Source organism: Helicoverpa zea, chromosome 8 (assembly GCF_022581195.2).
Source record: "Helicoverpa zea isolate HzStark_Cry1AcR chromosome 8, ilHelZeax1.1, whole genome shotgun sequence".
In the NCBI taxonomy this organism is placed as follows: domain Eukaryota; kingdom Metazoa; phylum Arthropoda; class Insecta; order Lepidoptera; family Noctuidae; genus Helicoverpa; species Helicoverpa zea.
In genome coordinates, this window is record NC_061459.1 from 8,276,212 (window position 1) to 8,304,074 (window position 27,863).

The 27,863-nt window shown below is 35.6% G+C and overlaps 2 protein-coding genes across 3 annotated transcripts; one reads left to right on the top strand and one right to left on the bottom strand.

Moving 5' to 3' along the window:
- The first annotated feature begins 2,245 nt into the window (after positions 1-2,245).
- On the top strand, positions 2,246-27,638 carry LOC124632581 (gamma-tubulin complex component 2-like). 2 transcript variants are annotated; one of them, XM_047167457.1, is made up of 16 exons: positions 2,246-2,405; positions 2,511-2,678; positions 2,969-3,116; positions 4,215-4,401; positions 4,643-4,938; positions 5,243-5,371; positions 6,163-6,336; positions 6,732-6,909; positions 7,297-7,585; positions 7,849-7,964; positions 8,180-8,351; positions 9,883-10,051; positions 24,247-24,390; positions 24,882-24,959; positions 25,536-25,702; positions 25,990-27,638. In XM_047167457.1, the coding sequence occupies exons 1-16, from the start codon at positions 2,335-2,337 to the stop codon at positions 26,081-26,083; spliced, it is 2,580 nt and encodes an 859-aa protein (XP_047023413.1). In that variant the 5' UTR covers positions 2,246-2,334; the 3' UTR covers positions 26,084-27,638. The 2 variants fall into 2 exon arrangements, with proteins under 2 accessions (XP_047023413.1, XP_047023414.1); XM_047167458.1 differs by lacking the exon at positions 24,882-24,959.
- LOC124632580 (transient receptor potential cation channel protein painless) lies at positions 10,617-23,396 on the bottom strand. The gene is made up of 2 exons (XM_047167456.1): positions 23,260-23,396; positions 10,617-13,765 (listed from the first exon to the last, which is right to left on the bottom strand). The coding sequence occupies exon 2, from the start codon at positions 13,743-13,745 to the stop codon at positions 10,875-10,877; it is 2,871 nt and encodes a 956-aa protein (XP_047023412.1). The 5' UTR covers positions 13,746-13,765; positions 23,260-23,396; the 3' UTR covers positions 10,617-10,874.
- Positions 27,639-27,863: the final 225 nt, after the last annotated feature.

Below are 27,863 nucleotides of genomic sequence, written 5' to 3' on the forward strand. Positions count from 1 at the left end.
TTCTTATTCCGCTCGGATACGGACACGGGGGGACTGCGTCGACCGGTTGGAGTCTGTAAATTCCGTACATTGTAATTCAGATTGAATGTCGAAACGCACGAGTCGGCATGCAGCTATGCGGATGCTTCGGTTGCTCGAACTTTGACTTATAGTAGCTATGCCTTGCCGGCTTCTGCATATACCTAAATATTAAATGGTTTTTCATTTAAATTGAAATTAAGAAGTATCTACAAACTATAATAAAATGTTGTAGAAGCAATCAATTCATAACAAATGCAATAGCAAACATAAATATTAATATACTAACGTATTTTTAATTATAATTGACTCTGATCCAATGCATCGTTTCTAGGAAGCAGCGTCGTTAGTATCTTCCGCGTCTCCACCCACTTTATTAATCAGTAAACGTCTCGCGGCCAATAAAAGTGCGGCATTTATAGACTGGTTGTATAAAACACATAAATCCAAGCCAAAAGAATGGCGTACCCTGTCCAACATCACAGAAACAGATTTCAAAGGCACGTCGTTATTCATTGGACCTATAAACTCAGGTGTTTATGGGGTTTGTCACTTTCGCATTTTTTTACCGTCCCTTTTACGTGTGGAAATATTTATAGCCGTACAACTAGGGCTACGATTGAGTCCCAAATTGCGTCTGCATAACTTCTTTTATTTCAAATATTTGCCTTTAAATATAATTTAACAAATCTAAGATTCTTGAAAAAAAGCACAAAGCAAACAGCTGTGTCGTGTGTTGTAAGAACTTGTAAATAGCGGCAATTCAAGCAATTGGAGATGTAAAGGACTGCAAAAGACACGTAGTCGGCAACTTTTATTTTGCCAACACATATCATATTATCTATTATTCTCAATCAAAACCATTTGGATCATGAATCGACAGTTTTATACACAAGTGCGGATTCTTTACTTTTCCTATCAAAAAATCAAAACAGAATGTGTTCCTTTGTCATGCTAGGCTTGCCGAACTTTTGTCAAAGCTTTTGTGACTTGCCGCTCTACGACCGAAAAAAGTTTTACGCTTATGACACAACATTTACTAAGGAACCGCTTTTTTAACATCGCCTCCCAGTGGATTGTATGCTTTTTTTATAAAAATCGGATTACGTCGTGCATAAACGATATTGGTTGATATGTTCTTTTTATATCACTAAACACCGACAAAATAATACATTGTACGTAAGTGGGTACAATATAATGCGCATAGAAACGAATTTCCAACGTGTGAACAGCCATACCTACTGACGTGAATTTTGTAAATTATATTAGGCGTAAGTAGCCCATTGGCTTTTACTAAGTACTTAGCAGATATACCTACTTACATAATAGGCACTTAGTTAACAGATGTTAAGCAATAATGTAGAAGCATTTTATTTAACATATATAATTTAGCTAGGCCTAGTGCGTACCAGGCAACTAGGACAGTGGCATAGCATTCCCGAGAAGGGTTAGCGTCAGGCAGGCGGCCGGCTATAAAATAAGCAGCATGATAAGTAAATATGTATATGATTAGCGAACGTTCCTTGTGAAATGACGCTAGACGGAAGAGTATGGACGGAGAAAACATGCTGCTCTGACCTCAAATAAAAAAAAATTGGATTAGGGCAGGAAGATGATGCGAAACGTAGGCCTCCCCTAACGAATGCCAATCAATCAACCAAACACATCGGTTTAGAAGTCAATGTCTCGTAAATCCAGCCATGTTCAGTTTGTTACCAACTTCTAGCCTGATGCATCTGGAAGTTTTTATTTTTTGCTTTTAGTGTTTTATATACCAAAAAACATAGACAATAAAATAGAAAAAATACAAATAAAAGTTTTATTTTCAGCGTTTCCTGTTCACTGTTTTAGGTACCTACATCCCAGATCCAGGACCTCATGACATTCGGATCATATGGGAAACAAAAAAATAATTGTTCAAATCGGCTGGTAAACGACGGAGATTATACGAACAAATAAAACCTCCTTTTGGTATGTCGGTTAAAACACAAAATTGATGTAACTTCTTCAGGTGGGATAGGCTATCTAAATAAAGTGAAGCAACTATGTATTTTAATGCGTTGATTTCATGATTATGTATTTAATTCTTGTTTATTTAAGAGGTAGGTTGTTGCTTTGTGTACGATCTTCTTGGTTATTCTCTCCTACTCTCAGTCCTCTTTAGTATGCGGTTTACGGTTTTTAGTCTACGCTAACGTGCACACCTCTAAAACAGCTTACCAACCTAATCATTGCGTCAAACAAATCAACTGTCAAATTTAATTCAACACAAATGAATGAAGCTTTCAAAGATTTTTAAAAATATTTTGTTAATAAATGTTTCAAAACTGGATTTTACCCAAAGATAAAATGCAAGGCACTATCAAGGAGCTTCTTGACGCGTTAGGGTCAGATAAGAGTTTGATAACATACATTGTTCGGATATGACTCGTGTGTTGGGTCTTATATAGTATTTGTAATTGACGATAATGTCTTTTTCATTGCAATTACAGATGTAGTTTGGAAGCGGACACTGTTTTAGATTACATCCAGAACGATCCTAACTACGGCAATAGTAATTTATCGTCTAAACAAGTGAATGAGTACGCTCAAAGATTGGCGCTTAAAGCTTCGAACGCCAAGTTGTTTTTGAAAAAATATGAAGAGCTGAGGAACAGAAAGTATGTATACAACTGTGCATTTTTATATGAATACCAGTTTAGTTTGAAGCTTCGTACTTCCTTACTTTATAGATAAACAGAAATAGACAAAAATAATGCAGATATTCAGTTTACTTCTAATGCTATTGAAAAAATTCAGTGTAGTAAAGGGTTTGTAAAGAAAGACAAATTTATAAAAATAAGAAACTATTCCATATCTTGTATCTCAATTTTATGAGTATGAGTAAGTATGTTATTGAGAGTTATTGTTACTTCAACTGAATTTTAACACAAAGTTTATTCTGTTTCAGTACTGATAACCTTGCTGATATCATAGCACTGTTCTACAAATTGGTGTGTGATGAGAAAAAGTCGTCAAAAATATACAAACCAAAAGTGGCTCCAAAACCTATATTGGGTGATAATAAACATCAAATTACCAAAGATGATCTTCCTCAGGTATGATATTCTTTCACAGGAACATTGCAATTGTATAATAAACTTTATAAATGCTAAAAGAGCTTTCTAAATTGATTACAATACAGTCATTTATATAAACACTAGCTTCTGCCAGCGGTTTCACCCGCATCCCGTGGGAACTACTTCCCGTACCGGGATAAAAAGTAGCCTATAGCCTTCCTCGATAAATGGGCTATCTAACACTGAAAGAAATTTTCAAATCGGACCAGTAGTTCCTGAGATTAGCGCGTTCAAACAAACAAACTCTTCAGCTATATAATATTAGTATAGATAAACATGAGTAATAGATACAAAGAGGTGGTACTATTTTCGACAGACCAACTTCGCATAAGCTTACTGATACATATCTGGATGAGTTCAATGTTTTAATAACCATAAGTGTATTTTATATAAGGAAACTAGTTTTGTTTCCTACTTAGTTATTGGGTTCTTATCAGTAATACTATAATCTAAGCTCGCACTTACATAGTGTTAGCCACATGCTCACTGGTAGATAGAACAGATTTTGTTCACATACCGTTAGAATCAATGTCAGGCAATCAAACTTCTGTAAGTAAAAACTGAGTTTCTTTTTGATCTTTCAACAATTGTATTTTCAACTGTGAGGACAAAACTCTCCTTTACCATTTTTTTTTGTTTTCATCACAAGTATCTGTCCTTTAAATTAGTAACCTGCAACTATAATATTCTCACTCTCTTGTCGAATACATATAATTTATCAATAATCCAGTAAATCAACAGTTATTCAATGTAATCAAAGCTTCAATATTAAAATTTACTCATAATAAGCATGATGGTAGGAAGTATCATTGATATTCATGTTGCTATGACAATGTTTTCTGAAAAATTCAGTGGTTTCCATGGTATGAGATTTATGTTTTTTACTTGAACTAGATACAATTTGATATGGCGAATTCTGCTTGGCACATGGTAAATTATTTTTTTAAGTTAACTCTGGAAACATTTTGTTATTTAACATTCCTTTATCATTTATTAAACAGTCCTGAAACTTATTAACAATATCAAGAGAAACCAAATTAAAATTATTGTAAACAATAAATAATCTATTAATTTCAGATCAAGGATAAACTTCTGAAAGCAGTAGATGAGAGTAAGAAACTCGTCATGAAGTCCTTTGAGGAAAAAGAAGTTAAACTCAGACCAAACTGGTACAGCAGTTTGGACTTGCCCAGCTGGCAGAAGGACCATCCTGCCATGTCTTGGGACTTCCCAAAGGAACCTCTTCCAATTGTGTCCTCCTTATGTAAGTATTGATAATAGATAGAACTATGTGTCCCAAGGCTGTTATGGAACAAGAAAATCAAACATTATTATATCAGGAAGAGTTCATTTCGAATTCCTTTTTGATATGTATGCGAAGGAGGGGTAATTTGCCTTAGCATTTGAAAAATTTTGCACTTAATAGTAGCTTATAGCCACCAAATAATCCCACACTAGGCACATTGTGAACAAAATAACTTATGTATGCTTTATTTACTTTTCAGCTGGTGTGCCAATATCGTCTCAAGAGAATATCATCATTGATGATTTGCTATATGTCTTCTCTGGTGTCCCCGGCAACTACATAGTGCATCAGACAGTGAAAGACACCTTCGACCCTCGTACATTCCTAATATCTGATGATGTAGATGATGCCTTGAAACAGATCATTCAGCAAATGCTTCCGTTGGCTTCCAACTATTCCATAGTGAGAAGATTTATTGAGAACTGTAATATGTGGTCCGGTCAGGTGCTGCATGCGTTGGTTGCAGCTATTGAAATACTGTTGAAGGATTATTATGTGAGTATTATTCTTATTGTTTGTCTGCCTATTTTGTCAGATGGTTGCAGGCATTCTTATGGATCAGTAAAATTACTTCTGTGTTGTCTTGTGCAACGTCTTAGCAGATGTTGAATCTGTGTCCAATAGCTACAGTACATATTGACAATAATTAGTCTTCGATAACTGCTATGGATAAATCAGGCATAATTTACTATTGCTATTTCATTTTCTTTTACACATCATTCAAAAAGAAAATTATTTACCAAACACATTTCTATCTTTTTGGCTTGCTTGTTAAATTTTATTTTTTTATTGTTTTCAGACAATGATAGCTCAGTTGGAGACTGAGCACTTGTCGGCTAACCTGACACTTCAAAAGCTGTGGTACTTTGTCTTGCCTACCATGCATACCATGCAAGTCCTTGCCGCTATCGTCACCAATATTGGAAAGGTAATAATACGAAGTATACATTTACCGATTAGATACTTGATCAATAATTTACTACAGCTACACTATTTACTAAGGGTAAGGGGTAGGGGTGTGATCAACTTCATAAGGCTTAAGACCTATTGTTTACTGACCGATCTCTGCGTGTTCTACCAATCACATATTATACCTATTAAAATCTTTTATGAAAACACCATACTCGAGTGCCTTGCCACGATCGACTGGGCTAATAATCGCCATTGACAAATTGGCCATTCCTGCTATACACTAACCTACATCCTACTTATATTATAAATGTGAATGTATGGATGTATGTTTGTTATTCAATCACGCAAAAACGGCTGATTTGATTGAAATTTGGTATGAAGACAGGTGATACCCTGGATTAACACATAGGCTACTTTTTATCAACATACCACGCGGGCGAAGCCGCTGGCGGAAGCTAGTCTATACATATAATAAATCTGTAGAAAATTAATTTTTGTACATTGAAGAAATTGACAAAAAAAATAGCCAGCATTTTAAAGGATAACTAACAGAACCCATTTCCATCATTTTTGTAATTTTTGTCAATGAAAAATAATCTTTTACTGTAACTTTACTGATTTATGTTTTAAAAAGCTTGTCGCGATTTTACTAAGAAAGTAAATACGAGTACTTAAATGTCGCGACAAGCTTTTAAAACATAAATCAGTAAAGTTACAGTAAAAGATTATTTTTTTATTTTTAGCGCATTTAAATAAAAGCTTGTTTTTAAAGTTTTTTTTTACCTCAATTTATGTTTTTACTTTCAGAGTGAATTGCGCGGTGGTGCAGTGCTTACAGTCCTGCACGACAAGACGAACACGTTGATGGGCGACGCGCGGGCGCAGGAGATATCCTTGTTCCTCACCGAGAGAGCTTGCCGTCCATACTTATGTATTTTAGACCAGTGGATACATAAAGGCACTATTGTTGATCCTTTTCAGGTAAATATTTACAACTATGGTGCATAGTTTTACAGGCCCAAGTTTTCAAGACCACCTGTATTTTATGTTGTAAATTAATTACATTGAATTTATGTTTTTTTTTTATATTTATATGAATTGGCAATCAAATTGACATAGTCAGGGATTAAAAATTGTCAATCCTCACTAGTATTATTAAGTTGCGAAACAGTTGTTTGTGCTTCTTTGACTCAAACACTATCAAATGGATTTTGATGATATGATTTAACAGTAATATAGTTCATACTTCAGAGCTGCTTACGATCTGGGAACGAGAAGGAGTTCCCTCGGGAAGCGGGTGATAGTGCTGACGGAAACTAGTTGGCAGTAATTTTGCTATGGTCAGGGACTTCTATAATGTTAAATACGTTTTCCAGGAGTTCATGATAGAAGATAACGAGTTGATCAACAAAGAGGAGCTGCCGGTGGACTACTCGGCGGACTACTGGGAGAAACGCTACAGCATCCAGAGAGACAGAGTGCCCAAGTTCCTTGACAAGTTCACCGACATCATCCTCAGAACTGGCAAATATTTGAACGTTATTAGCCAGTGTGGTGAGTTATGCTTTCTTCTGTTTGAGCTTGATTTGTCAAGGAAACGAAACGAAGATAGAGCAGCAAGCCATTGCTCAGCCTATTTTATATGAAATGTACCAACTCTCATTCTTTCTCTGTAAAAGTAAACTGACGTAACACTGAAGATAATTGTTTAAATCACACTAACTTCATAATGGGCCAAGTTTCTGATGGTGTATGTTTATTACGTCTTTCTGAGAACATGGATTTCGATGAAACTTGGCAATATAATAGCTGATACATCATAATACCATGTTATATGCTGTTGCAATTTTTATCCGTATTCGGGAAGTAGTTCCCTTAAAAAGCGGTTGACAATAAAGGCGGAAGGTTGTTTCATTAAAACTCTTTGATTTTGTTTTCTAGGTAAACCAATAACAAAAACCAACACTGAAGAAATAAAATACTCGCTCAGAGAACAAAACTACGGTGCCATAATTCAGAAAGCATACGCATATGCCAGCAAGTCGTTGTTAGAGCTCCTATTAAAGGAGTATGATCTCATGGGAAGACTGAAATCAGTAAAGAATTACTTTTTAATGAGCCAAGGAGACTTCATTGTACAGTTCATGGATGCTACCGAACAAGAACTCTCTAAGAAGATCGATGATATCATACCTTCGAAACTTGAATCCCTTTTGGGATTGTGTTTGAGGTAATATAAATATTTCTTCAGTGTTATTTTTTCTTTATTACAGCTCTTGTAAAGTACCTTTGCGTGTCCGAAGTTGCGAGACTTCATGGTAGGTAGTTAAAATGTATGAACATAACACTTCTGTTGCGTATGGTCGAGGCGTCAAATGGCTTACTTGAGAATTAAACCCTGCATTTTTGTGGTCATTTTCGAAATTAAATATATATTTTTTAATCATCGTCCATTACATGTTTATACTTACTTATTTATATTTTTTATTTCAGGCTGTCAGCAGCAAGTCACGACCCGTATAATGAAGATATGAAAATTGAACTGCTTCCCTACGACTTGCAATTCCAAATGTTTAAGATTCTATCTATTGAAACTGAAGAGGAAAAAGGTAAACACAAGTTCACATGTTTAATTTTACTTGAAACATCAGTACTAGTGCCATTTACTCATTGAGTGAATTTGGTCAATTTAATTTTATTGGTTTGTTGTACAAAACACACACACAAATATTATTTTTTAACTTCAAGGCATTTCAACTAAATAAAAGTTACTCAAAAACTTACTAATTTCTTATACTTACTGTTTAATTTGTTTTCACTTCAGAGTACAAACAGAACAAGGATTGTCCCCCTCTAACGGGCATAGAGACATTCTCGTTCGGCATGGAGGTGAAGTGGCCGGTGTCGCTGATACTCAACCACAAAGCTATAGCTTGCTACCAGATGATATTCCGACATCTATTCTACTGCAAACATGTTGAAAGATTGCTGTGCAGGTAAGAAACTTCAATTAATAAGTTATAACTATAACGACTTAACTTTCGAGCGAAACATGGACAAGCTTGTAATATATATCATAAAGGACAATGCCGGATTTTGTATGGACCCTGTCCCCACCCACCAACAGACTTGAAACTAGTGTCATCGGAAGCGCATCCTTCGATAGATCATGATTATCAAAACGATTTACTCCAAATGAATGGGGTTTTGGAAATACACGACATTTTAATATCCTTAATAATCAATAAACGTCAAGTTTGTTAACCAATTACTCGGAGTTGCGTGGACCAATTTTGATTATTTTTGTTTTAATGCAAAGAAGGTGTCTCAACGTTAGTCCGATATAATTTTCATCGGGATCTTTTTAGCAACTTTTGAGTTATCACCGGTTAGAATGATAATTGGTTTAATGATTTTGTATGGACCTTTACTGACTCCAACAGAGTTGAACCTAGTGTCATCAGAAGCGCCTTATCCGATAGATATTTTTTTACTGTGACGACATACTCTAAATGTTTGGGGTTTAATGAATTATTTTTTATTTTTAAATTATTCAAATCTCATAATTGTTTTTTTTTTTATATGAACGTTTACTAGTCATTGGATACATGAAGTGGGCTGCCGTTGTAAGACGACTAAAAAGTCACGGTGTATACCTACTAACCTAACCTAACGTTACGTTAATTGTGGATACTAAAATGTCGAATACATATTTCCAAAACCCCATACATTTGGCGTAAATCGTTATAAGTGTCATGATCTATCAACGGAGGCGCTTCCGATGACACTAGTTTCAAGTCTGTTGGTGGTGGTGAAGGTGTCCTCACGACATCCTACATTGCCTCTTCAAACCGATTATTTTAACCGATGATAACTAAAAAACTGCTTAAAAGATCTTGATGAAAATTACATTAGACTAACTTTGAGATAGATTCTTTAAAATAAAAATAAAAACATCAAAATCGGTCCACCCAACTCCGAGTAATTGGTTAACAAACTTGAAGTTAATTGATTATTAAGGATACTAAATTGTCTTACAGTTCCTAAACCCCATACTTTTGGAATGTGTCTCCATAATAAGAAATGATCTACTAAATGAGGCGCATCCAATGACACTACTTTCAAGTCTGTTGGTGGGTGGGGACATTTTTAGGCATTGTCCTTTTACTTTTAACTTAACGTTGTTCTTTGTTAGTGGTATAAAGAAAAAAAAAATTGTCCAAATTTTATTGAAAATCTAAATACAATAAACTTCTTTTGTTTGTCATTTGTACATCTATTATAGACGTCACGGATAGATAGTCTAGAACCAAAGTCTACCTACCAGTCTTTCCTTTGTGCACGCATATGGGCTAAAAGGCTAAAAAGGGCTCTGAACAGATTTGAAAAGAAAATCGCTGTTGGAATTCTACACTATTCCTGAGTGCCATAGACTTGAGCTAAATGTTATCCCAGTACAGGAAGAAGTTCCCCTAAAACGCTGTTTCAACCTCAAGAAACACCTTCTAAAAAACAAATATTTTCCAGAGTATGGCTGTACAACAAAGTGGTGAAGCGTTTCTCGGAAGCGCGTCTGTACGCGGACGCCTTCGCGCTGCGCCAGCGCATGCTGAGCTGCATACAGCATCTGCAGTACTACATGTGCGTCGAGGTCATCGAGCCTTCCTGGTGCCAGCTCATACAGAGCCTGGATAAGGTCAGTCTGCTTTATTCTTATATTTAGGGGGAATATACACGGCACAAGTGGCCTGTGCAGGTCACATGCATTTTAAAAACGTGCGGATCTAGCGACTCGCGCATGTACCAAAGCAAAATACCCAGCCGCGTTTTCTTGTCACTTGCGCATGTTAACTTGCTCCAGCTACATGCATCGTGTAGACGCACCCTTAGTAACAGATTTTGTTCTGAGGAAACTACATGTTACACTTACTTACTCTAGAAGTCCAGACACGGGATCCACCACAGGATACCTTCAGGTTTTGGTGCGAAAGCGTAAAAAAAAACAAATAAAATCACTTGACTTGGCAAATGATATCAGCGAGGCTAAGGAAGATGATTTGTTTGTTATACAAATCTTTCTGGTTATGCATGAAGGTCTAACTAAATTAACTACACAATCGAATCTTTCGCCCAATAGATATATTAAATCTGAACATTCGAAAAAGTACCACCGTAAGTGGCACTACACAAGTGCCGCCTCTATTGGAGCTTCGTGTAAACCTTCCGGGTTATGGCAAAAATATTTTCAAAAAACAAAGTAGTATAGGCAAATACAAAAAGATTTTATTGGAATATTTTTAGTAAAATGAGATACACATAACGAAACATGGACGCAAAAAAGTTATTGTTCATCTTCGCATTTATAACACAACATAAATGCCTCAAAATTAATACTGCGCTTAACACTACGTTAACATAATATTTACGGTTAAATAACCCATCGTTCATATTATAACAAAGCAGTTTGTTAAAAGCTTAGAAAATAACGAGTTAAAATAACTCTTAAAATAAATAAAATACTAGTAACGGTTTGCTTCTAAAGCTTGTAATACCTTCTTCATTGTTTTTTCAAGGTTTTCAATTTTTGATTCATATTTCAACAGCTGGTTTTTAATTTCACCCAATTCGGTCAAGTTCGTCTTCCTAGCAATAACAATTTTTGCGTTCTTCACTATTTTGCGGTCTAGTCTATAGTTTTGGCAGCGTTCGAAACAACACGTAATTTTGCCACCTTCAATATCTTCATAGTCATCGCCATATTTACCAAGCGGTTCTGCGTGAGGTATCTCGATTCTATTCTCTTGATTTGGTTTTACAGTAATTTTGTATTTAGGTAGAAAGTGCGGAAACAGGCTTATCCGCGTTGCAAAAGGTTTAATGCAGAATGTTTTTGGCTTTATTATATTAAGTTTTTTAAAAGCTGAAGGCAACCACGACCAACAGGTCCCCGGGCGGGAATAAGACCCAGCGCTACCTATCAATACGCTCTCAAAATATGAAATCAGCTTCACTCTCGATACGATGCCCACTAATTCGGCATCTGCTCTAATCTCTTGAGTATCACTCACAGCTAAACCATTGAGTAAATTAAACAAAACAATAGGAATCATAAAAACAAATACAATAAATATTATGTGACTCGTAACTGGGAATGTACTGAATTTAATTGAACCTGCGTCAAATTCGCCCGTTAACATGACTATAGTTTTGAACAATGATCTCCCTGGATCTTCAAAGAAATCTTCCTCTTCTTCCTCCTCTTTGCCGGTAGTATTAGGATTCGGTGCTGTCTGGTCTTCCACTTCCTCTTCATGACGAAATAGTGTGTAAAAGCTCAAAGCAAACGCTATTATTAAAATGCAATACCAAAGCAAAAATTTAAAGAAATTCCACGAAACAGTTCTTAGCATAACAATATTCGTTGATAGAGTAGGGAATTGACCAATGAGTAGAACTAATTCTGCGGATGATAGTAATATGGCCACCGCGGACAATTGCTGTTTAGTAGACTCTTCCGCTGCGTCGTTCCCTACTATCAACGCGGTCACAAATATCAATGCGATTTCCATCCAGTTCTCTAAACTTTGTAAATATCGTGTCGGCGACACAAGCAGTTGAAACAACTCTCGAAATATTAGCAGAATTAAACCAATTATCGCACCAACATGAGTTATTACATTCAACGCTTCCACTGAGCCTGACTGTTTCTTTTCTTCTCCATATCCCAGTATAATATATAGGATTAGGCAAAGCCAAAGTAATGAATAAAATGTTATGTTTGCGTAGAACAGACAACTTATTCTTTGCCATTTCAAGTACAAGAAACTTGTAATAACTGGATGTTTCAGAAGTGGCTTCAAGTCTTCATTTCTTGTCATGTAAAGCAAAGCGTCTGTCTCAGGTGCCAACAATGAATCAATTTCTTTTCCATTAGTGCTAGAATTATCCATTAGAGGCACCTTACTGAGCTCGTTTTCAAGCGAATTGTTAGGATAAACAAGGAAACTGTATTTCATGCGAATTTCGTAATCATCATCGCCTGGTCGTTCGCTATTAGTCGTAATACATTCGTCCAAATATGTTTCCAGTGTTTTATAAGGAATATCTGCTAAGGGTGGTTCGTCAAATTTGTTGCGTAGCCCTATACAGGCGCCATTCCTTAATAACTCTAAAACAGTTTCTTGATCACCATTCCGAGCTGCATAATGTAAAGCTGTATTATTTTTGACGTCAGGGTAATTGACGTTAATGTTAATTTTAGGAGACTTCAATAAAAGCTCTAAACACTCATCAAAGTTTGCTTTTGGGGTCATGGGAGAAGACCGCATGCCCTTCACTAATATGTGGATAAGAGATTCTCCATTAACTGTGTCAAACAAAGTATTTTCATTGTCAACGAACCTTTTCAGAATTTTTCGATATCCATATTCGCAAGCAATTGCTATAGGTCTGCTGGTATTCGCTGCACAAGTAGCATTTGGATCTGCTCCAGAGAGAAGTAAGGTTCCTACCGCTCTGTCGAATCCCTTCTTCGTTGCCAACTGCAGCAGTGTGTTCGAGCCATTGTTATCTGCTAAAACCTTACGTTGCTCATTTTTCTTCACAAGTGTTGTGAAATCACGAATAAAATTATCTTCTTCATCTCTGTTTAGGTATGAAAATAATTTATCGGAGTCAATTATTTCTGGTTCTGGTTCTTCGGTTTCAAATCTCGCCAGTAAATGAGGGAATGCTTCTTTAAGATAGTCACGCGCTGTTCTCCCCGTCCTGTCTTTATACGTGTTCAAATGAATAGGTTCTTTGGAGTATTCCAATATCAAAGTTACGACTCTTTCTAGACCTTGTTGCGCAGCTGAATGTATCGGTGTTACACCTTTAGTATCGGGTCTATTAGCATTGCAACCCGCCTTTAATAGCATTTCAACCATATCCTCGTAAGTTGCTAAATCCCGTTCTCGATCATCTTCCAAGTCTTCGATTTTTTTTATCGCCAATAATAACGCCGTGTTTCCTTTGCTTTGAATATCCACGTCAATTTTGTCATCCTCTAGTAGAGCCGCCAATGCCTCTAAATTACCATTTTCAACAGCGAAGTGTATGGGGGCCGCGGCATGTGTTTCATTGATTTTGTTTACCTCCACTTCGTATTGTAGTAAAAGCTTTACGAACTCTTGCTTGTTTGGCTCCGATACTGCTATCTCCAGACATGTTTTGTAATCCGGATATTGATACACAAAGTCAAGTTTCACTGCTCCATAGCTGACAAGCTTTTTAAATGTGGCGAAGTCATTGGTCTGCAGAGCTGTCCTCAGCTGGACTTGAGGGTCCGTACCGAAGAGGGAACTCCCACGTGACAGATTTTTCTTCATCTCGTAACTGTCTCGAGTCATGTCGCGCTCAACACTGGCATCTGGAACGTAAAATGATTGTTTTTATCACTGACCACAATTTTCTCATTGAAGTAAATTGTTTTGAAACTCGTGTGTAGTACTCCAAAAATTAGTAGTCTAAAACAATTGGTTCAATTAAAATGGATTGGCCATTGACCATCTGGCAGACTTTCACGTGCGTGCATAACGCTTAAATGTTCCAAAAGATATAGCAAGAAGTGTAAATGAAACCCTAAATTCGCGCGTATATTTGATTAACTGTGCTAAGTGCATCTACATACTCTTTTGTGAAAACATGATAATCGTTGCCTCGTATGTTCCGTTAACTACAGATCAATCCAGTTAAGTGAGCCATGGCCTATATTTTTTTTGAGAACTCTATTCAATTGAACTTGTCGTCTTTATAACTTTTGTTTTTAGGTTGTTGGCCAATATTTGCCATAAAAATCTTCAAGAAAGATCAAGTGAGAATTATAAAATTTCTCCATCATCATTTATTCTTGTTTTTTTTTTCAAATAATTAAACCAAGTAATGAGTTGCTGGTCATAGGTTTAAATGATCCGAGTACATAAAGTGCCTCACGCACAATCAGCCGAGTTTACCTAACAGGCTACCTTAATGAAGGGGCAATTATTCCGAATTTCTCTCACAACCATAAAATTAATGCTGCGCGCGTGCAGCATGCCCATGCCTCGTAATTGGATTGATTTGCGCTGTCTATTATGTTATACTTAATTGCAAAACTGAGCGAATGATTCCTTTCCGAAAAAAACCTTATGTGCAAGGCAGAAGTTGTAATTTTCAAAGCATCTTTTTAGATGCTGTAAAGATACCAATTTGTAATTTTTATTGCTGTTTTATTGATTTTTGGAGCATGAATGAGCTAATGGTGTTCGAGTTTATCACTTTGTATGCTTTGTTGTTTCACAATTTACATACTGAGCACCCGCATGTTAGCTTATTTACTCTACATATACACACACTTTTGATTCGGTTGTTTAACTATCGTGATTCGTACATTTTATAGGAGACATAATCCGCTAACAATTTTTCTATTAAACGTTTAAGTCGTGACAAAGAGATACATAAAGGCTTTAACCACGTTTGTATTTGCTACGGTCGTCTGACTGCTTATGGCAATATTTGTCTTCGGATTTGCCCTGAATACACCATGACTAAATCTCGCCTTGGGGATTGCTCATATTATAATCCTATTAGTGAACGTTGCTTCTGTGTATGTCTACTTACTTAAAATTTTGAATGCATGTTCCAAATCATAATTATTTTCGTTGATGGCGTATTGAAACATTGTATGAATATTATAGAATTCCGTTTGTTTATTAATATGGACTTATATTTTAAAACAATGTGTTTGTAAAATAAACGAAATTTACATTTAAAAGCATCAACACATTTTGGTTTAAACTTTATTTTGTAAGCATTTGGTTTAGCTTCTTCTATTTAAGTAACTCGTTCTTTGATTCTTTCTAACGGAATTATTCGCCGCATCGCATATCCAAAATAGAGATGAAACTAACAAAGCGTTTTCACCAAACAATAGCTGTGCTCGCCCATTGGAACGCGTATGAGATACTCCACATGTTCGCGGGGTATATCGTACGTACAACATTGAACTATACAATATATCACGGCTTTCAAACGCTCCGGGCACACGGGCCTTGCTATTGTGTTACATATCGGGATCACCTGTTCACAGGCAAACGGCCGATGGCTCAGAGCGCCATTGATTGATCGACAAATGTGCCAGGCCGCTCGTTAAACAATTTTGTTTGGATTTTATTTTAAACAGTATTCTGTTTGAAATATTTCTAGCTGGACACTAGTTGCTTCATTGTTGGCGAACATTGCTAATTTAATTGTTTATCTGTGCAATCGGAATCACGAATATGAAATAATGTTTCCCAATTCGATAAGTATCTCTCGCTAAGATAAATATCGGGCTGTGTAAAAAATACAATATATGTACTATACTATGCCCTTTATTTGTAAAATCAAGCACACCCTTCCAAAATCCTTGGCATTTAATGATCATGAAAAGAAATAGCCATAGGCGTGTCTCTTGACATAATGCGCTGATGACCTTTTCCTATTGTTTGAAATGTAATGCGTCAGATGTACCTACATGTTCTAATTATAACAATTTAGTAATATTTGATTTTACATTCAGTGTACCTACCATATACCCTATATGGTATATATAGTAGATTGATTAAATGACACTGTAAAATCCCATTCATATTAACAAACACCTTATTTATATATTAAATTGACCGCATTAACATTTATTATTGATAAACATAACCAATATTCTAATTATTGTATTTTACTTGTGAGCTACAATATATATCTACATAATTAGGTATGTACAATCATCTATATGTTTACTTAATGAAATACATAGTTTTCTTTATATTCGCAAATTATACTTCTAACATGAATGGAAATTATACTTCTAACATGCATGGAATCTAAATATTTTTTAAACTTTCCCTTTGCAAATTCATTTGTTTTAACCTTTTGTTTTTTGTCTCTGATAAATTGGCTATGTAATACTGAAATTGAAAAACTTTTTAAATCATTCCAGTAGTTTCTGAGTAAACCGCGTTCAAACAAATTGTGCAACGTTATGTTATGAGGATAGATAGTCATATTAGGTATATTATTCAAAAATTTTCTCTAACCACAATAACAAGTGTTTATCGTCTACAAGGTACAATATTTACGAAATTAAACTGTTGTGTGGTCACACGATATTAATACAGAGGGATTCATTTAGAGACCTTAATTTAGTAGCAAAAGTAATAATGGAAAATTTTAAAATTCCTATTTGTTGGTTTCTATAGCAATTACTTACTGGGAAAACTATTAAAAAAAAGAAAACCGTTCAAAGAATTCTTCAAGATTTCGACGTTACGAACTATGTACTTACACATAAAAAGTACGAAATTGGGGAGTTTAAACTTGACCTTTAAAAAGTGCTGAATACGTAGGGACGAGTTCGTTGGGTTGGTATTTCTTTGAGCGACAGACCTCTTACTCTGCCTATTACAATCAAAATACTTAATCAAATTTCATAGCGCCACTGTCTTTGTTTATAAATCACTCCTCATACTTATTATAACTTACTTTACTTATTTTTAACTGTTTTGTAAGCAGAGCCCAATGTTATTAATAGGAACATTCTTTGCCCTACCTCAAGTATATTTCTCTTTACAGATAGTTGTTATTATTAAAATAAAAAATAATCTGTTTCTCAGCCTCGATCTCTGAGAAAGCGTGTCAATTTAAAAAATAAACCTGATAAATGAATAATCTCTTCCTTTTATGTAAACGGTTTTGTAACGCTGGCAAGCAAGGTATTATATAGAGTGTGCTTCTTTAGGCATGTGTATTATTGTGTATACCCGATGTATGTGAAGTCTAAACTTAAGTTTTGCTAGAGAAAAGGAAGAGATCTAACTAAAGGTGGACCAAGACACTTCTACAGTTTATTTTGGCCCCAAACCAACGTTGCCATAATGTAAGTCTTGAGTCAGAGCACAACTTCAATAATCACTTACACCCATTTATTTATCAGTACCCACCATCGGATGCTTTGCATATGGAGATTGGAGAGTATTTGTGTTAAATGTCAGTGGGGTTCTTGTGCTAATGTAAGCGGTTGAGGTCATCATACGTCGAAGAATAATGTTCCATTTCGATAATGCGTATATGCAAAAGCAATTTTCTGAATCTGTATTTACTTTTTGAACTATTATAACTAATCTGGGACGCCAGGCTAACATATAGGCTGAAGATACAGTAGGATGATTATATTTGTTTTTAACCAACCAAAAATTATAAGTATCGTATGCCGAATGTTTCCTTAATAATTAACTTGTTGTTTTCCCGCGATTTCTGTGGTGGCAACTACTGTCTGTATCGGGATAAATCATAACCTTCTGTGTAGCTTTCCAACAGCGAAAGGATTTATAAAATCGGTCCAGTATTTTTTGAGTTTATCAATTATGAACAAAAATATATTTTTTATAATATTATTAATTACAATAACTTTCAAACCCATAGTCGTTGTAGGTACAAGGTTGTAGGTTACAAAATAAGAAATAGGCGTTTAAAATGCGTTGAGAAAGAGCTGTAAGTTGATGATTTAAGCAGACTTGAGCATGGTATCCCCTCTAAGCTTAACTGACAAATACGATATTATCTATTGCTTTCTACAAATACTTACAAAAATATCCTAATGACGGTAGCGATTAGTGGTATCCGTTGTTTCTCAATAAGTAATATCTGTTAGTTATATGTTTTGACTGCACGCTACTGGCGCAGTGGGCAGCGCCGCGGTCTAATTGCCGGACACGCCTTGCATTATAGAGAAATTACTGCTTTATAAAAAAACTATACAAGATGCGGCAAGCACGCTTCTGGGCTTATTTCATTAGTTGAAAGTGACAGCTATATTCAAATTTACTGAAAATATTTTTCCCAGGATTTGAAGACATTAGATAACGGTAGAAAATTAGGCTTTTAAACTTAAATATAATTCACACTTAAACTTAACTACTTATTGGCACCCGAGTGAAAGGCAAAATAATGATCATATAAGTATGTTGGTACTTACAAAGGAAATCACGCAGTTTGGATTAAATTAAACTTTTAAATTGAACGGTTGCTCTGAATCGAATACGTGATCCAATATATAGTTTAAGATATCTAATGTTATATTGACCAAAGTGTATATATTTATATTGCGGTTAAAATGGACTGATGATGCAACGCATATAATCAAATGTATAAACACTTTTACACCTACGAATCTATTTAATATGCATTTAAATAATATTAAATTAAATCATAATAACCCTTGGGAGTGGCCAATGTAGACCGTAATGCCGTCTTGAATTGATAGAAGATCATTAACTTTTATTACTCAATCTAATTCTTATGTCAGTTTCAATTTTGGATGGTAATTAATTGAATTACTTATTATATTTTGTACTAGCCATTTTCCCGCGGTTTTACCCGCGTCCCGTGGTAACTACTGCCCGTACCGGGATAAAATATAGCCTATGTTACTCGTGGATAATGTAACTTTCGAATGGTGAAAGAATTTTTAAAAACGGTCCAGTTGTTTTTGAGCCTATTCATTACAACCAAACAAACAAATTTTTCCTCTTTATAATATTAGTATAGATAGGCCTCGCTTCCATTTATTTTATTTTCTATTTAGGGATGATGCACCTTTCGAGTAAAAATCCGAGCGAATCGTCGCTGTACTACATTTGTTTGTATCTCAATTATCTCAATCTCAGCTGCATTGTCAGTACGGTGCAACTTGCCTGCCATGGACGTGATGCAACCGCACTGACCCGCCATAACACACCCATACGTTCCTTTGTATTGAAAATATCAATCAAGAATATTATTATGAATTACGTCGGAGTTTAAATCAATTTATCATACAATGATCCAAACGATGTACTCTCATTTGAACTTCTCTTTATATCAAATATGGCCATGACACTAAAGGAGTCCCACGTGTTCATTTAGAACTTAATTATTCATAAGAATTCATTCTATTTCTATACATATAAGGATTTATAGAAACTAAACATTAAACTGCCTATGTGAACAGGTTTTGTGAAATACCAGATTGCTCTCGTCGCGGTAACGGTCCCTTGAGCTCTTATGAATTTTAACTAGTCTCATCAAGAACTTGTTTAGTTTTGATATAAGGCTCACGATCAAATTATATAAATATGCATTTACAAACACAAATTGTGATTCATCTACAATCTTCAAGTGTGCATCACAATAAAGATTGCTTATGTACCAAACGTGACCAATTCTCTCATGAGAAGATGATGCGTATCGTAACCCCGATGCACCTACAGATATGTGGTCAAAATAAGTGTGGAGAATTGCCAGTAATCTCAGGCTGTGTTACCACACATCCGGTACTTGACCAACTAAATAGTAAAAAGTCTTCCGTTCCGCACATAACATTTCAATTTGGATGCGCGTTACAACAGCCTGCCAGTTGAACGACGCTTTTTGTCAACTTTGTGCCTAATTTGCTTCGCCCTAAAAACAAGACGCGTTTCTTTTCGCCTCGCTTTCTTCCTATGTTTACAATTTACTTATGTCCAATTTCTATGCAAGAGGCATGACGAAGGGCACATGACTAAATCCTAAACTGTTCCAGAATTTCAATAAACTAACCGAACTGGTTGTATTTTGGGATAAGTACGCATAAAATTGGCAATGTGTACGTGGTTGCAAGAAGGCTATGAACTCTGTATCAAGTGCTTTAATGACCATTAAATCAACATTGATCGTTTACGACACCCTGATGTACTTGGAAAGATCGTTTCGTGGTTCTATTTCAGTTCGGTGGAGCGCTTCGGCTCGCGTCCGTCGATTAAGTTTTTACAAAGGTCTTACAAGTTCGCACTTGGTTTGAATAGTTTCCGCTCGTTGCTCGCGATAGTTATCGCTTAGATTTGCTCTCATCATGGTCTTGGTCTTTTTAAACTGTCTCATTTCTTGTTTATTTTCATTTTATATCTCACTTTCTTCGCCTTGATCTTAGATTTCTAATGTAGCGAAATAGTTTACGTTAAGTATTTATGATAAAATTGATAAGGTTATTATGACCACTTCAGATATACCTACGTCTATGGATAATTCTTTGATAATGATGCCTTTCAACAGCTATTTGCGTATGTCACTTATTTTCCCAATTATGCCTTCTTACTTATGGTAATTTTCTTTTATTTGTAATTAAGTGTACATTCAGTTGGAATAATATACAGTGTAATGAGACTTTTTATGCGGCTCAAATTACATCTTACTGTGTCAATTGTGGTTAAGCAACGTAGTATGTGTACTGTAGCCCCTAATGGCGTGCTTCCTATCTTGCAGTCGCTATTTAGGTTCCTACACCTATATCTTTTGATTGTTTGTTCCCTCGTGTTCATCATTAAAATATAATTCTTGTATTGTAGCCTCACCCAATAAACATAGTGCTACTTAGTGAAGTCACTTCACCATTTGTGTCACTACCATCCGATAATGCTATGTCTTTATTCACACTTCCATATACACAAACCCCTATTTGGGCATAACAAATAGTGTCACACTGTATATTAATTAATTTCTATTGTAAATAGTTTTCCTGTATGGAAGTACCGTTCGTTGACTTTCGTGTCGGAAGCTCTTTATCAAACCAATACGAATTTGATTATACGGATGGTCTGCAAGTCTGTCATTTCTGTATTTGGTAACTTGGTGCTTATGTAGGTGGCTACCGCCATTATTAGTCAACAATTGCATCAATGTTTATGTCTGATGACCGGTCAACTCTGTAAATATTATAATTAAAGTCAGTGTGAATGATGAACTAAATAAGTATTTCATTATTAATGGGTCTGGAAAATGAAGGCCCACAAAATCGCTTATGGACATAATGCATGAAAACTTCCAACTTAAAATATTGGTATCTCTTGTAAGCTTTCGGAGAAGCCTCAAGAATATGAACAATGCTATGTTCCATTTAGCTAAATAATGCATAGTTCATACAGGCTTTAGGAAACTGTTAAAGCTAACAAATAAAATTAACCGTGCAGCTATTGAATTTTACGACGCTACTTTCGTAGTATTCGTCACACACAAATCTATACATTTACGACGCATTTTTTGTAAAAGAAACTGGATTCTGTCCATAGAATCTAATGTAAGCAAATTGAGAATCTAACAACTTTTGATAATACGACTTGTTGATATCTTTAGATAGTGTATTTTATGCAGTTGAATGTTTAGTTACTGTAGATATGTAACTGCAGCAAATATTGATCAGTGTGTTTAGTCGTCCCCCTTCACAAATGACTTCCAAATGAGTAGATACCTACTTCTCTAGTAGAGGTCAGTTTGGGGCCATTGCCTGTCATTTGGTCCACTGGACTTTCTTCGCATCTCTCCATCTTGTAAGAGTATCTGCGCATAAGCATTCAATTCGCACGAAATTGTGGTTTACATATTCAGTTCAGCAAAATTAAAGTTATACAAATCTATTGTGCCTGTTCATATCGATATCTACTTGATTACTCATTGCTAACCTGTCTTTCATCTTTATAAGGACTGTTGGCCTACTTAAATGAGTCAGACCATAAGTATCTGATATACCGAATGTTTGTCGCATACATAATTAAGGTGGCTCTCTTCGCAAAACCTTAACTTGTCGATTCCACACAAATAACAAGAATGCACATCACAAAAACAGCCATCGATACATCGGACAGCAAACCTCGAGTCCTCGACTAACTAGTTTTGCGAAGTATTTATCGTCCATTCGTAAACCTACACGTCTCGAGACCGATGCATTTTGCAATTTAACGGACTCATTGTTTTTGCCTGTTCAGCCAATGATACAGAACAAAGGACACCATTCTCTATTCCATTCGTACAAATCTTAACTGCTTAAGGCACCAGTAAATTCTCAAATGCAACCCTTTCCCGCTACGTAAAGAGTCTAAATGAATTCGGCAATACATCATGTAAGTCATGGTCGTTTTGCTTACATGGTTAAAAATATATTTTTAAACTATCACCGGATACGTCGGTTTCGCTCGCGTTAGTCTGGTGCGGGCGGTGCATGCATTTGTCTACCACTTAATCAATTACAGCCGATATGGCACAACTTCCCACACAATGTACCAGGCTACAGGCTCACCGACCCACATGTCCTGCGTCATCATAATAATAATGACGTCACCCCTTCCGACCTTGTCGAGGGCTCAGAACAGCATAATATGTGATGATCTCTTTTCTATGTTTACTCCCACATATGTTTTGTACAGTAAATAAAGCTTTGGGTCATGGTCATCAAATAATTAATGCATGTCCGCAAAGTATGCCAGATAGTTTAGGTTGTCTAAACGATGTCCGCAAAAGTAAGTAACAGTGTTTGGTAATCAAATTGAAGCTGACGAAAACACTGCAAGAACGAATCAAGTTTTAGTTGATTAATTGCAATTAGAGGGATCTGTCCCTGTCAAAGATAGAGGCGAACAATATTTTAGGTCCGGTTTTTCACTCATGTTTGTAGCAAGATAGCAAATGGATCCTTAATCAGTTTCGGAGGATAATTTTTGCGTACATATTTCTAAAAACGTTTATTCCAACTTGCTAGAGTTTGCTGAGTTAGTGAAGGGGCGCTGTACTTATTTGCCTAGATATCGCGCGCGATTTTTGTTCAGATCTTGTCTCAAATTATTACTTTATTTGCACTTAAATTGCAATGAGTGCATTGTAGGTCTCAAGCATTCAGATTGCACAAACCATAATTCGAATCGGAGTTCATTAGAAATATGGATATGCAATACGAGGATCTCGAATTGCGACTTATTTGATGTTTTAGCATTTTGCTAAATGTATCGGACTTCTGTGGTTATATTGGACGTCAAATAAACTAAATTTAAGTTTATTGAAACCCACCTGAATATCACAATAGCACAACTGAAAGTTAACACTGCACAAGCACTTCACTGACTATTGGTTGTTGGTCGCATATCGGCGGTGCGGCCGCGCCACTCGGGCCTATGGTCGAAGTGAGGCGTTGCGCGCGCGCGCCTCGAGTGGGAGGCGATAGTTGCTCGCTTATCCTGCACACCAGAGAGCTGACCAAACGCAATTACTGACCGGACAGATACTCATGAACATAAACGCTTTTAATTGTTCACATTACATTAACAGATCACGTCCTAAAGTTTATTGAAGTTTGGTTTTATGGGGATGTCGAAGGTTGCGGTTGCTTCTTATGTTTAAGATCAAGGGGTCATCTTTGTTGATAAAAGTTTTTGTTACAATGATTCATCGTTTGTGCCTTATGATGCCTAGTGCACCTGTCTATAGTCGTTAGAGCTACCTCAACTAACCATGAATCACCTCTATTAACTTTGTTGAAGTCTACCATGATGAATGTAGCCAGGTAAATAGTTTAACGAGTACCTACATAGGTCGCAAGGTGAAAAGCTTTGTCTGCCATATTGTTTTTTTTTTCAAAGCCTCCGTTTTTTTTCTCTGTGGGCGGAGCGGATTTGCGATAATTTGTAGGCGTTACTCCTTACCAATGTAGGTACCGCGTCACAAGGTTGTATTACTCACTTTTGGTCAGACGACGTAAGGTGTAAAAACAACAAAGTCACACAAAAACCAAGATCACTTACTGTACTAGTAATAAGTTCTGAAAACACGTTTACTTACTCAATGCTTTCAGTTAATTTTAATGAAAAGTTTTGTCTGTCCATCAGAAGTCAAGACATATGTACTTAACTTGTAATGGAACATAACTTTAAGCTTTCAGATAGTGCCTCTAAAATCCAAACAAACAAATACATACGTCTTAATACTTATTCCCACTATTATAACAATAGTCGAGAAACTTTGTGGTACAACACAACTAAAAAGTTGGAATTCTTTCAGGTTCATAATGTGGATGAGGTGTTGGAGCGTCACAACGACTTCTTGGAGTCGTGCCTCGGCGACTGCATGCTCACCAGCCCGCAGCTGCTGAAGGCAGTCACTACGCTCTGCCTCGTCTGCGTACAGTTCTGCACTTTCATACAGGTAACAAACTTACTCCACTATAATAGTGCCAGATTGTTAATCATCAACCTTTACACATTTCAGGTAGACGACATTTTAGTTGTCCGTTTCTTTAAGTAGAATACACTTTTCATCGTGATTGTACGTGTTTAATTATAAACAGAAAAAAATGTGATAGAATGCCCTTTCACATAGCTGTCCACTGTAAGGCTAATTTGTTGCATATTAGTGACAGTAGATTCTAAGTGTTACTCGAATGCATTCTAGTAATATTATTATGTTTATTCAATATTATGTATGTTTCAAAATCTGGTGAAGGTTTTATTTTATCCTTGCTGTTAGCGATGTACATAAGTAATATATTTTATTTTCTGCAAATTATGTATATTTTATATACTTTGTTATTGATGTTTAGCAAGGCTTCCAGTGGTTAGTATACCTATATGATTTCTAACATTAATTTATTATTGTATTTTCTTTTAACGCTACCAAATCACGTTAATTGGCAAAAGGAGATGCACAAGTACTTCGTGGACGCAGAGCTTAACAGTATGCTTGGATCGACGTATGACAATACAGACTATAGTGAGGTACATAAAGAGTAGATCAACAGTAACACTAGTGCACTGACGCCAGTAAATAATATCACAAGTATCATAGAACTTCACCGTTGTGAACTCTTTGGCAATGTGGCGGTCTATCAGACGTCAAATTTCCCGCCAAACACAAACCGCGCTCACTAAATCAACGTGTAATTTGATTGGATAAAACATTTCATATTGCTTCTAAATGGTAAAGGTATCTATGTAATGTTGCACTGAAACTAATGACAACATCTTGCTTCCATGTAGTATTTGTGATGTATCAAAATCATTAACCTATATTTTCTTATCATTCTTTCATGACTTTTCTGTTTTAGACTTTTACAGTGAGTATTATATGGAATATTACGATATTATGACATTTGTCTTAAAACTCTTTTCTCTACTTTCCCTTCTCTCTAACACAGAAAATAGGTACCTATAATAAATATATGCTTTTTATTTCCTTCTTAGATACCAATATTTTAGTGTAGCAACCTTGAAAACTACCCCAATTCCTAAATGTCACACTGTTACAAAATTAATCATGTCTAAGTATTAAAATATTGATTGCCGCATGTATAGGACGCGGGTTGTGGGGGTACCACGACCACTGGTTCAGCGGATTCATTCTCCCGGTCGGTGTCGCGGTACGGACTGCGTTTCACCGCGGCGCTGCTGTCTGTGCTCGCCATTATTGACAGGATGGCCAGAGACAACAATACTAATAAACTGTTGAATATATCTGCGAGGTAAAGACTTTTCATGTACCTATGGTTAGCCTTAACGAAGCTCAAACTTAACTTTTTCGCTGGCCACAGAATAGACAATGAAAATTATGTCCATAAAGAAGCTATTTTCATATACCTATGGGTATCTGATGTTCCTTTTTTTTCCAACAGAAACTACAAATCACATACATATAATTTAGTACCCTTTTGGTTTTGCTAGAAAAACAATCATAAATTCATTTTACATAGATATAGTGGTTATTTTGTGCCACTGCTTAACTAATGTATAAAAAAACCTTGATTTACAGATTAAACTTCAATACTTACTATGTGAAGCAGTTGGAGAAGTTATGTTCAGATGACAAACTGATGGAAGGCGAGAGGAAGCAAACCGTCTCCTAGCACAGGACACCGCGCACGCGCAGGAATCTCGTCACCTCCGTGTGAACACACCCTTATATCTCAAATCACCATTCATACTAAATTGTAATTGTAGCTATAGGAAGTACTGCCAGGGAAATAAGTTGGTTAACTTATTTTTAACATCAGAAGAAAAGTAAATATCCGAGAATATTCAGTTTTTAACTAACTTGCAATTTAAGTATTTTCAATGATAATTTTGGTGTTGGCAGTACTTTGTTTCGTTACAAAACAAATTCAAAATAACTTGTTATTCCTAAGTAGCACTTGCCGTCTGGTTATAAATAGTACATGACTTCAGGAGGTCAACACTACCTAATTAATCTTCAAACATCACATTAATATAGTGTAATAATTATGCCGTCGCTGTTCTAATGACTATATAAAACCATACTCTCCTGCCACTAAGTACAACTCATAATATAAAAGACGTGTATTTTTACTACTCAAACTTAACAATCTCTATTAATCTCAAAATTTAAAGTAAATGATATTCATAATGTAATGTAACTGGTTAGTAGATAGGCAATAGTTATTAGGCTCCTTGTTGTGCACGTTCTTGGTCACAAATTCGTTCGAAATTACTATTAGAAAGTACAAACACGTAAAAATGCATTTAGGGAATGAATCAGTATTTAGATAGACATAATCAATGTTGTTCCGTGTTTAGATGTTAGATAATGAAAACTAAATATGTAGCTGTATTCGAAATTACCCAATTGTGGAGTCAAAAATATTGGATAGCCCGAAAAGTTTAAAAAATTAAGGAATCTTCAGCATCACGCGTAAGCGGTATAACAGTTGTTTAACACAACTTTAATGTACACATATCTTTGAAATTTTGTTGCGATTAGATATAGACTGGGTAACTAACATATTTTTGATAAAAGTTCACTATTTTAGAAATTATTTTTACTAACAGAAAAGCCACTCTCATTCCTTGCCACAAGTTTTAAGACATTGACAAATTAGCAGTAGAAAATAGCTATAGAATTTACGAATATAAGAAAATCGACTATAATAAAATCGTATTCTATAAAATTTTAATCTCCACATAGGTACGCTACGTTTTCGCTTCCATGTCGACTTGACAAAGTATATTTATAGTAAGAATTTTACATTCGTTGATGTTATTGGCTGTGTAATTCAAAACCCCTTATTGTTACATTTAAGTAAATACAATTTGTGCTGTTACTAACGACGTGCCATTTGTTTTACAATATTGAATTGTTGAATTAATTTTTGATCCTGGTTACTTGTTTTATTAGTGGTCATCACACATATTTTGTAGGTGGATTAATACAAATTCGTAATACTATCTGCAATATTATATTATGCTCTCTAAATCTGTTATCTAAAGGGATACAATTAAATACCTTCCATATTGTAATGTAGTGGGCTGTGTGTAGTCTATCATACACTTACGTTTTAAACGATATTTTAAATCCCAATATTATCATATGAAATCTCAGTATGTTACATGTAAATACCATCGTTATTATTATAATACAATAAATAAACCCAATAACTAAAAAAACATATTTTTTTTTGTTATAACCCACTCCACTACCCTCCTCTTTGGTCCTCCTCCGCTTTTACTTGCCCTTTCCGTATCACAGTGAAGCAATCACATCACCGTTAGATGTGTAATCACTTCCCAACTTTTATGTTGAAGTCTGCTTCGAGTCTAACCGGACATAGCTGACTGGGTACCAGCATTTTACAAAGAGCGACTGTCTACCTGACCTCAGTCCAGTTCATT